Source organism: Citrus clementina, unplaced genomic scaffold (genome assembly GCF_000493195.1).
Source record: "Citrus clementina cultivar Clemenules unplaced genomic scaffold, Citrus_clementina_v1.0 scaffold_2, whole genome shotgun sequence".
NCBI lineage: Eukaryota > Viridiplantae > Streptophyta > Magnoliopsida > Sapindales > Rutaceae > Citrus > Citrus x clementina.
Genome location: NW_006262688.1, coordinates 19,302,563 through 19,315,320, shown reverse-complemented (window position 1 = coordinate 19,315,320; position 12,758 = coordinate 19,302,563). Strand labels below are relative to the sequence as shown.

At 34.2% G+C, this 12,758-nt stretch overlaps 1 protein-coding gene across 2 annotated transcripts; it reads left to right on the top strand.

Annotated features, from left to right (window-relative positions):
- The first annotated feature begins 5,839 nt into the window (after positions 1–5,839).
- LOC18052780 (pollen-specific leucine-rich repeat extensin-like protein 1) lies at positions 5,840–9,890 on the top strand. Of its 2 annotated transcripts, none has more exons than XM_006447300.2 (3): positions 5,840–6,202; positions 7,414–7,698; positions 8,467–9,890. In XM_006447300.2, the coding sequence occupies exons 1-3, from the start codon at positions 6,050–6,052 to the stop codon at positions 9,691–9,693; spliced, it is 1,665 nt and encodes a 554-aa protein (XP_006447363.1). In that variant the 5' UTR covers positions 5,840–6,049; the 3' UTR covers positions 9,694–9,890. The 2 variants fall into 2 exon arrangements, with proteins under 2 accessions (XP_006447363.1, XP_006447362.1); XM_006447299.2 differs by having other exon boundaries at positions 5,841–6,202; positions 7,417–7,698.
- The last annotated feature ends 2,868 nt before the right edge of the window (positions 9,891–12,758 follow it).

Here is a 12,758-nt window from a genome sequence, read left to right as displayed (position 1 = left end):
GTCACACATAGGATTGTCATAGTAGATCATTTTTCTTGTAGTGAAGGCATTTAAGCCATTTGGGAGACTTTCCTTATTTGCTTTAGTTTAGGGATTTTCTTTGGGCATTAATTATTATTTGACTTTGGTTTGGCATTTATTTTTGAAATTCTAACGGCAATTATGGGATGTAAATTCTTGTAACCGGCCCTGTATAATGTACTCAAATATAATAAGAAAAGATAGATAAATTTTTATGCAATTGGCTTGAGAGTTTAATTCTCTTTGGTTCTTAAACTAATTTTTTAAACTTATTACTCTAGTTATAAATCAGACCATTTATAGCTAATTGCGGCATCCTCATATTCCAAGGTTCGTACCTTCATTGAGCATCGGGTCATGTTCCATTCAATTCTTGGTTTAGAATTCGATCTTGGAGACTAAATTGGTTAAGGTCGTGTCGGTTCTTTGGTGGTGCTCATATCACAATGCTTTATCAATATTATTCAAGCTTTTAAACTTGATTTGGAGTGACTTGCATGAAGAAGGCCTTAACAAATTAGGAAGAGGAATCAGATAAAATCTTGTTTCCTAATCTATTTTAGGAAAAAAAAATCTTTTATTTCCATTTTACTTTAGGATCAGCAATATCTTTTATTTCTTTTTTACTTGAGGATAAACAAAATCTTTTATTTTCTTCTTAGTTTAGGCAAGATCTTTTATTTCCTTTAAGATATTTTATTTTCTTTTTATTTTAGGTTATAAGGAAAACTTTATTCCATCAGTAAAATTCAACTATATAAACACATGTAACCCTATTGAGAATTTCATATCAAAGTTTATAAGAATAGTGATAGCTTTTCTATTAGCTCTTCAAATAACTTTCAAAATTTATCAAAATTTCATCTTGTGGCGTTCTTTCTTGACTTATCACCCACAATCTTCTTTTCTTTCTTAAGTGTGGCGTTAACCCCAGAGTTCTTATACCATTTGTTCTTATCTTTATAAATCAAGTAGAGATGCCCAATGGGGCGGGCCAGCAAGGCCCATGCATGTTCGTGCCCGTGCCATGTTGTGGCCACTATATGTTTCGTGTCGTGCCGTGCCTAAAGTTTTTTACTTAGGCTCGGCCTGGCACACGTGCCATGTTGTGCCTGAGAAAAAAAGCCCAATAAGCTTTTTTTCTAATTTTTTAAATGCGCATGTTAAGCTGTTGGCGTACTTTTTTCAAGTTTATGTACTTTTCTTAAGTCTATACCTTTATTCAAATTTAATAAAATTGAAAATTCAAAACTCAAGTCCATATTTAATAATAATAAACTAATAAGAGTGAGAAAATATAATATTAATTACTAAGTTGGACCTTATGGTATTATAATTTTTTTAATACTTAACAACAACAATAATAATAAATTTTTCTTGAGGGTTAACTTAATTGTTAACTTGGATTTACATAGAGTTATAAATCACAGTTCATAACAATATTAATGCATATTTATAAAATCATAATATTTATAATTTTATTGATTAAAATCATGATATCAATTATAGTATTTTTTTTAAACTCAGAATTAAATGAATTTCAAAAATTCAATTTCAAGTTATTTGTAAAATTATAAAATTTTGAGTTTACTTTCATTAAAAAATAAAACGTGCTTATTGCGGGCTTTTTTATTGTGTCGTGCTTAGCCCATCTATAATAATGCCGCACCTTTAAGGCCCACGTGCCTAAAATTCTAAACCAGGTACGGCCTACGTGTGTGTCGTGCCGTGCTGCGTGCCCTACCGAAACGTGCTCGTATCATGCCATGTTGTACGGATATGTGTCATGCCCGTGCCGTGCCACGTGCCGTCCAGCCCATTGGCCACCTCTAAGGTCAAGGTCTTTATTTTATAACTATTTGAATATAAATCAGAGCGATCCTTTGCAAAAGAACCTCGTCACGTGCAGGGTCGCACTTATCTTTATAAGGTTCACATCAAAAGACCCTCTACAAGTTTACATTACTCTTCATTTGGTTTCATAGGGAGGTAGGAGGTTTGTGTATAGGAGTTTCTCAGTAAATTACAAAGGAATTATTGAAGAAAATAAAACTCAATTATTTACACTTTGTTAAGTCAGCTTGTATGAATGAAGAGATTGAGATAAAGATTAATCCACATGATCCATTAATAATATTAATTCAACAACTCTCAATAGGTCATTAATGATCTTTATCATTTATAGGATTTGATTTTATTCTTCCATTCTATTGATTCAATTTTTTCCCTTTTATATCATATCAAATGAATGATAGAGTTGGCCAAAAAAATAAAAACAAAATAAAAAATGCTTGCACACATTAGGCAATCAAAAGTCTATACATACAGTTGAAAAATTTTAAAAACATGTAGTGAATGGCGATGATGATAATTGAGCACTCAGCTAACAGAGTATCGCTACTTATATATTTATCTGCCTTCCTAACTCCTTATGTCATCTTGTGTTTTCCATTTGCTAGTTGTTTAAATTTAAACCATAAACTTTTTTGTTTAATTTATATAAACCTCATCTTAACTCGCCAAATTTGTTGCTGTAAGTAATTGTACTATTCGACGTCCATCCCCAAAATCGCGAGGCTATACACTCTTCTGCTAAGGCTAATGGCCTTTGGGGCAACACTCTATGGAACAATTGTCATGGCTACAACTTACAAGCCACGAGATAGCTACCTTCTTTGCAGTGTCATTTGAAGCTAAGTACAGTGCCATGCCAGCATTCAAGTGAGTTATATAAATAAATTCAATGGTATGCATGCTTTATAAATTATCATTAGGTTTTAATTTGCTTCTTTTGTAGGTTCTTTGTAATAGCAAATGCAATTGTTAGCATCTATGGCTTTCTGGTTTTGTTTCTTCCTTTAGATGATCAAGCGATTGGTTGTTGCTTTGACGTGGTAAGAGCCTTTAGCAGAGCATATAGCTACTAAGATTATTAGTAAATCAAAATTGGGATTGTACAAGCCTTACTAGCTTTTTTCAATGCTGTGGGTCACTAGCTTTTCACAATGTTGCTCACATCAAGCATATCAGCAGCCTTGACAATTGCTCAAGTGGGCAAGAAAGAGAATTCGTCAACAGGTTGGCTATCAATGTGCCACTAAGTCCCCAAGTACTATGACTAAATTACAGAAGCATTAGCTACTGGCTTTATTGGACTGATTATCTATTTGCTGATGCTTCTCTATTCAATCCATACAGTGGTGTTGAAAGTCTTACTTGTTCAAAAGATTTGATGGGTCTCATTATTTCAAGTCTTTTTGGTCACATAGTTTGAGAATTTTATTTCTTCTTTTTATGATGCTTCCTGAATGATAAGAGTATGTGATTGTGGACTTTTATTTGTTTAATCCATAACATCTCAAGATCATTACAAAACAGGAAAAAATGAAAACTGACAGCATTGATTAAGATTTCTTGTGGTAATTAGCCCTAAATGTTATTTGTGGTAACGACATCTGGATCTTCAATTTGTAGGAGCCAACATCATGAAGTCCATGTTTTAAATCATCAAATTATTAATCTTAATTATTATGTCTGCTTCCATTATTTTCTTATCAAAAAATTATTCTTATCTTACCAACTGCATGAAAATTAACAAATTAATACATTAACATTATAAATCATCAATTAAATATAAATATTATATTATTTAGCATTATTAATGAAATCTAAATTTCAATTAACAAAAACATATATTAAATTAAAGCCAAACTAACCATCTCAAATAAATAAAAGAATACATATTTACATTTAAAAACGATTATATAAACCATTTTGTAATTTCCAAAAACTTTTTTTAAAAATTAAAATAAAATAGAAGAAAAGAATAGAAGAAATTAAAAAGCCGATATTTATATTTTAAAACGATGAAATAAAAATTTGGATTACTATGATAGTGTGATGTTGTTGTGCTGCCTAATAATTGTAACTAGCCAACAAATTGTCCATTGCTTATTTAAACAATTTTTTCTTAGAGCATCACCAAAATATTCATCTAATTTTACTTTTCAAATATTTATTTATTTATCTAGATGATAAATAGAAGAATAAAAATATAAGTTTTCTCTAAAAATATTCTTCAAATAGAAACAAGTTTCTATAATTTTAATCAAATTATTCCCTCCCCAAATTTAACTACTCTCTATTTTTTTTAATAAAATATTTATAAATCTTGTCTCTATCTTTTTTTAATAAAGTAGTTATATTAATTTTCTCTCTTCTACAATTATAATATAAAGAATAGTATAATATTATTTTAAGAAAGAGAAGTTACTCTTAAATATTGAAGAGAGAGAAGGATAATTTCATTTAAAAAGTCTTTTAGTAGCCTTTATCACTGATATTGCTCCTCGAATGAGAAGTAAAATCTCATTAGAAGAGTCTTTTCTTAATACTAAGATATTATTAATGTGATTTATAACTAATTTTATCAATTTGTTTTTTATGTGTAAATTTATCCCAATCAATCACCAATTAATTGTTGTATCAAAAAGGAAAAAAAAAACCCACTAAGGTGTTCCATCTCCAAATGGCTGAATTATTAAATAATTTTTTTTAAGAGGGAAGTAAAAACGTTTTGTGAAAGCTTAAAATAGGCAATAATATTTCTTTTTGTAAAAGCTCAAAATAGGCAATAATATTTCATTTTGCAAATGAAAAAACTATATTAGAGTCACCTCAAATACAATACTTAAGATAACTTAAGCACTTAAGCCTCAAGTCTCATTTACTGTAAATTTTTCTTTATAAACAAAATGAGAAACAATTTCACAAATTAAATCTTATGAGTCATGAGTCATGACTTAAGGGATGGCAAATTGGTCTATCCAAATTGGATATCCATATATTCAATCCAATTGGATTGGATAATATCTATCTAAAATCTTCTTAGATATGGATATGAATATTTTTAAAAATATCCAATTAGATATTTGATGGGTATGAATATTTAATGGATATCCAAAATCCAATTAATTTATCCATTTAAAGTTAAAAAAATTTATATTGTTAAACTAAAATAAAAAAAAACAACAAAATCTAATTTTCTCTTATATTAACTAGTGAAAAATTTAAATTCCTCTTATATTAAAAACTAAAGTTTTCAAAATTACCCTTTAATTTTTTAACTTATTTAATATTATTAATAATTATTATTTTATTTTATTGATTTAATATTATAAATAGGTCTCCACCGGACCACCGCCGGACTTTGTCAGAAAATTGCCGGACCGCCGCCACCGACCACCAGATCGCCATTTTATTATATATATATATATATATATTATTACTAATATAAATAGTTTAATAGCCAAATTTGATATTAGAATTTTAACTATTTTATATTATTATTTTTATATAATAAAAATAAAATATCTATAGATATCCATGGATCTCCATAACTATATGGATAAAATCCATATCCATGTCCAATATTAAATACTGGATATAGATATGAATATATCCATTATAGATAATTATGAATTTGTGTTTGGATGGATATTATCCATCCATAATTAGATATTTGCCATCCCATGAGAGAGTAAAAAAGTTTCTACCCATCTAATTACCTAATTTAGATTTATAAAACCACAGTCGAATAAAAAAAGGAAACCACACTGCCCGCTACAACTGCAACTACTATTAATTAATCTTCTTTATTGATCAATAAATTAAATATAAATAAATAAACAAATGAAGGAAAGGACTTGGTCGGCGAGCATAGTCAAGCCTCTCAACTTAATCCTTATCTATCTTTCCAAACCCAACACAAATAATTTCTCATTTAAAAAACGTTTCATTTATTATTTAAAATTTTCTTTAATTAATCCCAATTACATTCGACAAGTTCCAATACGGCACCGTATAAAACCCGCTAAACTTCCGTTTCAATCCTTGAGCGTTGAACGATACAAGCAAAATAACTTTCTCAATCTATCATTCATTCATTAGTCATCCTCTTTCTGTCTAAAAATCAAAACCCTTATTCTTTCGTTCTCAACCATTTTCCACATTTGCGATCGCTTAATCGATGGCTTCTGGATCGTCGGGCCGGGCAAATTCGGGCTCCAAGGGGTTCGATTTCGGGTCGGATGATATTCTCTGCTCGTATGAGGATTACCCTAACCAAGATGCTTCGAATGGAAGCCATTCGGATCTTGTGACGGGGTCCGGTTCCAGTAAGGTATTTAAAGTTTAATTTTTTCTGTTTCTTTTGGGAGCTGTGATTAGGGTTTCATATTTGGGATTTATTTGATCTTTGTATAGAATGATGATCTCTCGGATTATGTTGAAATTCAATATTAATTAATAGATCTTATTCATTGTCTTCATATTAATTAGGATTTTGTTTTAATTGCTTGCTGGGGGGTTTTTAGGGTTTATGAGCGAGCTGAATTGTTAATTTATCGTCATATATGCAAATACGAGTTAATTTCATCTGATTGATGACATATGTTTGTGCGTATGTGTAAATTTGATGACTATTTGATGACTTTTACACTGTTATTAATTCTTGGCTCAAGGACAATAATTTGTTGGTGGAGGCATCAAAAGTGAATTTAGGAAAGTTTAATCATGTTTCAAGAGCAGTATCTCTGTGCAGGAGTTTCTTTGCTTGTTTTGTGCGACTTGAGGGAGGGGGGAATCCTTAAGTTTTGGTTTGTTAAAGGCTCAAAATATGCTAGTTTGGTGGATTTATTATTGAAAGTGGTACCAGAATTGTTAACTGTTTAGTTTCATTTTCTGTTTTTGTTGTTTTCAATGGTAGCTTGTCATATTTATGAATTCCAATTAACAGTGGCGAAACCAGAATTTTGATTTTGAGGGTTGCCAAAATGTATCACAAGTTCAAATTTTTGGTTAGAGGCGAATTCATAATGCAAAATTTAAAGGTTAAAAATTATGAAATAGTTAAAAAAATTACAACAAAATAAAATGATATTATTCAAAATATTTTTAAAGAGATATTCAGACCTAAAACTTAGTGAAATAACTCAAAACAGATAGAAGATAAAGAAAGCCTTGAATTTTGAGGATTTGAGGTATGGTTCTTTTTTATGGGAGAGAGAAATTGAATAGTTTACTTTTTGTTTAAATACAACAAAATAGAAGGAATATATTTTCGTGGGTGGCTGCCTGGTCATTTGTGTGCTTCTGACTTTTTATTTTTTGATCTAATATTTTAACAATTTTCAAAATATTGGGGGTTGCCCAGGCCACTGAAGGCATTAGGGTGGTTCTGCCTTTGCCAGTTACTTTCTTTTTTTTTCTTTTTTTTTGGTCTTTTTCACTTTTTTATGCTAGCTCACGTTATATTTCAATGCCACATGTTGCGAATGGTTGTCATTGGCTTGTCTATTATATAGCTAAGTTTCTGCTGCGTCTTTATTTCAGCAGGATTTTCAAAAAGGCAGAAGGCCAAGACCATCAATGTTTCATGCCTATAGCCAGCCAGACGATTGTCTAAACGAAGATGTAGTTTCTACTGTTGAAATAACCATGAAAAAGCATACTGATGGTGTCGTGCGTTTTCTCGAGGGAATCAGTTCTCGTCTGTCACAGTTGGAGTTGTATTGCTATAACCTTGATAAATCAATGGTAGAAATGCGATCTGATTTAGTTCGTGATCATGGGGAGGCAGACACGAAGCTTAAATCTCTTGAGAAACATCTCCAGGAGGTGAGTTAGATCTTTAAGTTACATACATCAAGGTATTGCCTTGAATTTCTCGTCTTATGAAACCTTATGTGTTTATGAAGTGTTTGATGTGGCTTAATACAGCGGCTAGGACTTGGCTGTAATCTTGTGATATCTCTTCTTTTTTCTAGACCCACATTATATTATTTGTGCTTGTCTATAAATATCTTATGATAACAAATTGTTCTTTTTCTTTGTTTTCTTCCTGTCTTTCTATTTGCATTGTGGTGCCTTTGGAAAATGGCTGAGGTCCACTTCAGGTCTCCTTGAACTTTGCTTGCGCAACATTTTTCCTTTTAACTTAAATTATATGTGGATAATGCAATTCCTTTTTTTTCCCCACTACCTACCTGTTGGAGATTGTTTTGAAACCTTTTAGTAAATAATAACTCTGTATTCCCTCCCCCTCCCCAAAAAAAAAATAAACCACGAAAACACAAAAAAGGAAAAAGTTGAAATAAAGTAAAATTCTCTTTATGGGATGCGTGGATTTGAAAATTTGGCCAAGTCTTTGCATATACTGATGCACATTTCCCATTGTTGGGTTCAGTTAGTTCTCCTTGTTATCAAGTTGACCTTGCCTGGGAACTTCCACACTTGCTGGAAGTGCGTATTTAATGCAGAAGCAGTTTGATGTTGTTAAACAATAAAATCATGTTTTTCTTTGTTTCTTTCGTAAACTTGATGTGGTCTATTAGTAGGTTAACACCTCTGAAGTTGGAGAATTGACTTTTTTATTTCCTGTTTCAGGTCCACAGGTCTGTCCAGATTCTGAGAGACAAGCAAGAACTTGCAGAAACTCAAAAGGAACTAGCTAAGCTTCAGCTTGTCCAGAAAGATTCATCTTCATCAAGCCATTCGCAATCAAATGAGGAGAGAGCATCACCAGCTGCTTCTGAGCCTAAAAGGGGTGAAAATACAACCGCTGACATGCAAAATCAGCAGTTAGCTCTTGCTCTCCCTCATCAAGTTGCTCCCCAACAACAGCCTGTGGCTCCGCTCCCCCAGACCCTCCCTCATCAAGTCGCCCCCCAACAACAGCCTGTGGCTCCGACCCCCCAGACCCCACCTCAGAATGTGTCTCATCAGCAATCCTATTATATGCCTGCAACCCAGTTACCTAATCCCCCAGCCCCAGCCCCAGCCCCAGCCCCAGCCCCCATCCAACAGCCTCAAAGTCAATATATGTCTACTGATCCTCAGTACAGACCTCCCCCACTACCAGACTCCTCTAGGGTGACACCACAGCCTCAACAATCTCAGCCTAATCCAGTCCCTCATGGTCACCATTTCCTCCCTCAGTATCAGCAGCAATGGCCTCAGCAGGTACAGCAAACACAACAACCCACTGTGCAGCCACAGATTAGGCCGTCGCCAACAGTTTACCCATCATACCCTCCTAGCCAACCATCAAACCCATCTCCTCCAGAGATGTTGCCAAATAGCGCTCCTATGCAAGTGCAGTATACAGGAGTTCCTCAACCAGTATCTACCCGTGCTGATGTTATGCCTTATGGGTATGGTGCACCTGGTAGACCAGTTCCACAGCAGCCACCACCGCTCCAACCTCAGCCAATTAAGGGCAACTATGGGGCACAACCAGGCGATGGGTATGCAGCTGCTGGCCCTCGTCCCACGCTTCCTCCAGGGAGTGGTTATATGATGTATGATAGTGAATCGGGGAGAACACCACATCCACCTCAACAATCTCACTTCGCACAAGGTGGATACCCTTCACAACCTACCACAGGCAGTAATCTTTTGGCCCGGAATCCTAGTCAGCCACAATTTATTCGCAACCATACTTACAGTGAATTGATTGAGAATCTGGTTAGTATGGGTTACAGGGGAGATCATGCTGCAAGCGTGATTCAGAGGATGGAGGAGAGTGGGCAGCCTGTTGATTTTAATGCAGTGCTTGACAGGCTGAATGTGCATTCTTCTGGGGGTTCTCAAAGAGGAGGATGGTCAGGATAAAGAAAGTAATTGTCATCCATATTTACAGTGACAGTTAACTTAAATCCTGCCTTGCATTTGAATAAAGTTGACTTTATCATGTAGAGTATTATACCGTGTGTAACCTTATTTTATGTATTGCCTTGTAAACAAAATGCTTATCTGTCTTATCTTTATTTCGTTCATTTTCTTATAAACGGAAATGGTGTTGGCTTTGACGCTTTGTGGACTGGACTCCACGGTTATCATGAGCTAATTAACTAGCGAACAATACATATTACAAAACTAGGACATTTCTGGACTGGAACCTGGATAGTTCGGGTGAGAGCAGCATATCCTGAACAATTAGACTACAAAGATGATCTTAAGTGCAGTGGCTTTTTTTAATCAACTTGTTGAGTAAACAATAAATGTGCTGGGGGCTAAACCCCAGGCAAGCAACTTACCACAAATAAAAGCGATAAGATATTGTTGGAATCGCAGTTTGTTCTCCAAGCTCCAGAATGATTCATGCAAAACCAATAATTTACTTTAGCTCATGAACTTTGAGTTCCATCATCATCAATATTTTACTTTCAGAAATGACTATGATATCTGGTTGTTCGCAATTTCTTAAGTTCCCATGACCAGAAACATAAAAGTTACATTGATCATCTTACAAGTCTTTATTTAGTGTGATTATCCGTAAAAAATATATTTATTTGAGGTTTGAGCTGGCTAATTGTACGTAATTAGTCAAAGGCTATTGCTATAATGGTGTCATGGTGAGCTTTAAGCCCCATCACCATGCCGCGTTTTAACTCTTAACTGTTGATTCAAGTAAAATGTATCAAATGGTTGAGATTGAATATAAAAGAAAAAATAGAAAAATATGGGTAAATTGTAAAGCCGGTTGCTTTATCTTCCTCAAATTCCTAATTTTTTCTCTTCTGCTAAATCATCTCTCTCTGCAATCCCTAATTTCTCTCTTAGATTTGCTCACTAATCACATAAAACCAAAGCCACCATCTCGCTCACAGCAAACATCTAGTTGAATCCATCAACCAGTTACTATCCATCAACACATCTTCCTCTCATTCTCTTTCATTTTCGAGTTAACGAGAAGGTAAAAAATATTATCTTAACTTTTATGCTTTTAATGGTGACTACTGAAACCTCTATTTGTACTCCCTCATTCGACATGTATCATTTATGCATTATATTAAAATTTTTATGCTGTGTAAAAAAATTAGGGACTTATGAATTTTGAGTGAAAAAAGATGCTTAGATAATGAAAAATTGATGGTCAATAGATGATTAATAGTTTGGAAGCATGAAATTGTGACACAAAAATCCATTACCACAATGTGTTCAAAAAAATTTTAGCTGTGAAGCATGGTATTCAAAAGTTCGAGTATCATCTTATCGGCTACCACTTTCTTATCAGAATGGACAATTCAGCTTTTCCCAACATCATGAATTTCAAAGGGAAAAATGTTCCAAAAAAGATGTTGCTTAGGCTAAAAGATTGGTTTTCAAAATATGATTTCTCTGTGAAGCATATAAAAGGAGACCACAACCATATTCCTGAATGCTCTCCAGACTTGCTAAGCCAAATAAATCCTTGATTTTCATATCTTCAGAACACCATTTTCCTGTCATCTTCATGGCCACTTCACTCACCTCACAAGCCCTTACCCAAAAAACCTTTCCCCTTGGGAAAACTTTCACCACCGTCTTTGCCATACAAGAGTTTGCAAAGAAAGCTGTATTTAGGTTTTTTTATGAAAGCCTATCTCTTACCAGACTCATTTCCATTTTCCACTTTCCATCCAGAAAACTTGTTTCTCACAGGATTAACCCTGGATCCCTCTAGAGACATTTCAGAAGACGAATTATGGTACGTCTGGTGCCTAACTGTCCTCTATGCCACCAAACTGATTGTTCTAGTAACAGCCACCTTAGAACATTTGTTCAATCCTGACAAATCAACCTCCCTCATCTGGACACTCCTTGAATGGTTTTCTCCAATTCCATGGTGGAGAATGAAACTCCAACAACTGTCACAATTCCATAATTTGGAACGTATGCCCACATCTGTGTTCATTATTCATAGACCATACTTCCAATATCCCGACACACACTTCTTCTGGGCTCAAGACCAAGTTTTTGAATGGTTCACCACACCACACCCATCCATTCTAGAACAAGACGATAAAGTTCAAAAGGAACTCTATAATTTCCTTTGTGAATTGAACCACCAACCTGCTCCACACAAAGACATTTCTCACACTTCCCTCGGTCCACAACATGATATCATCATGATCCCCACTCCTTCAGCAATTTCAAAGCCTAAATCCACGGGTATTATCATCAAGGAAGAAAAACCAGACTTCACTGATTTTCTATACCAAGATGCACAAGACCCATGGGAAGCATTCTTGCCATTAAGCCAACACCTCCAAAACCTCCAACAAACTCCTCCATCGCATGCCCCTGATGATCCAACGACTAAAGCCAGTTCTAGCAAATCATCCGGATTCAATGACCACCCCTCTTCTGATTGGCGCAAGATATTTTGCCCTTGGCCACCCTGTTGCCCAGATCATCAACATCCACCAGAAACTCCACGTCCATCATTCAAAGTCCTCTTTTCAAGAGATAAAGATGCAACTGACAGCTCATCCGATGAAGATTACATGAATCTCTCATCTCTGTAATTCACGCATCTTGGCATCTTTTGCTTTTTTTCAAATTTGGCTTGTAATAATTAAAGCATGAGTCATGCTTGTCATGTTTATCTTTTGCTTTTTCTCGTTGGCTTATCGTTTTTCATTATGTCGTTTGTAAAGTGATAGGAGCCCTGTCCTATCCTTGCCATGCTTGCATTTTTCAAAGTCTTAGTTGGTGTGCTTTATTTTCTCAAAAGGTGTGCTTTACTTTCCAAAAGACATGTGCCTATTTGTCGATTATAATCATTCAAGGGGTCATGTCCTTAATGATTTTGTATATAAGGTACCTCAGCTTCTCTTTGTAAAAAACGAAGCACAATATTAATAAAATTCCTCGCCTTCTATCATCATGAGTTTCTAACTTCTCTTTTTCTC

Excerpts from the sequence above, each read along its gene's own strand:
- LOC18052780 (XM_006447300.2), top strand. The coding sequence starts at position 6,050 with ATGGCTTCTGGATCGTCGGGCCGGGCAAATTCGGGCTCCAAGGGGTTC. Across the intron at positions 6,203-7,413 it reads CGGGGTCCGGTTCCAGTAAG|CAGGATTTTCAAAAAGGCAG; the intron begins GTATTTAAAGTT and ends TCTTTATTTCAG. Across the intron at positions 7,699-8,466 it reads TTGAGAAACATCTCCAGGAG|GTCCACAGGTCTGTCCAGAT; the intron begins GTGAGTTAGATC and ends TTCCTGTTTCAG.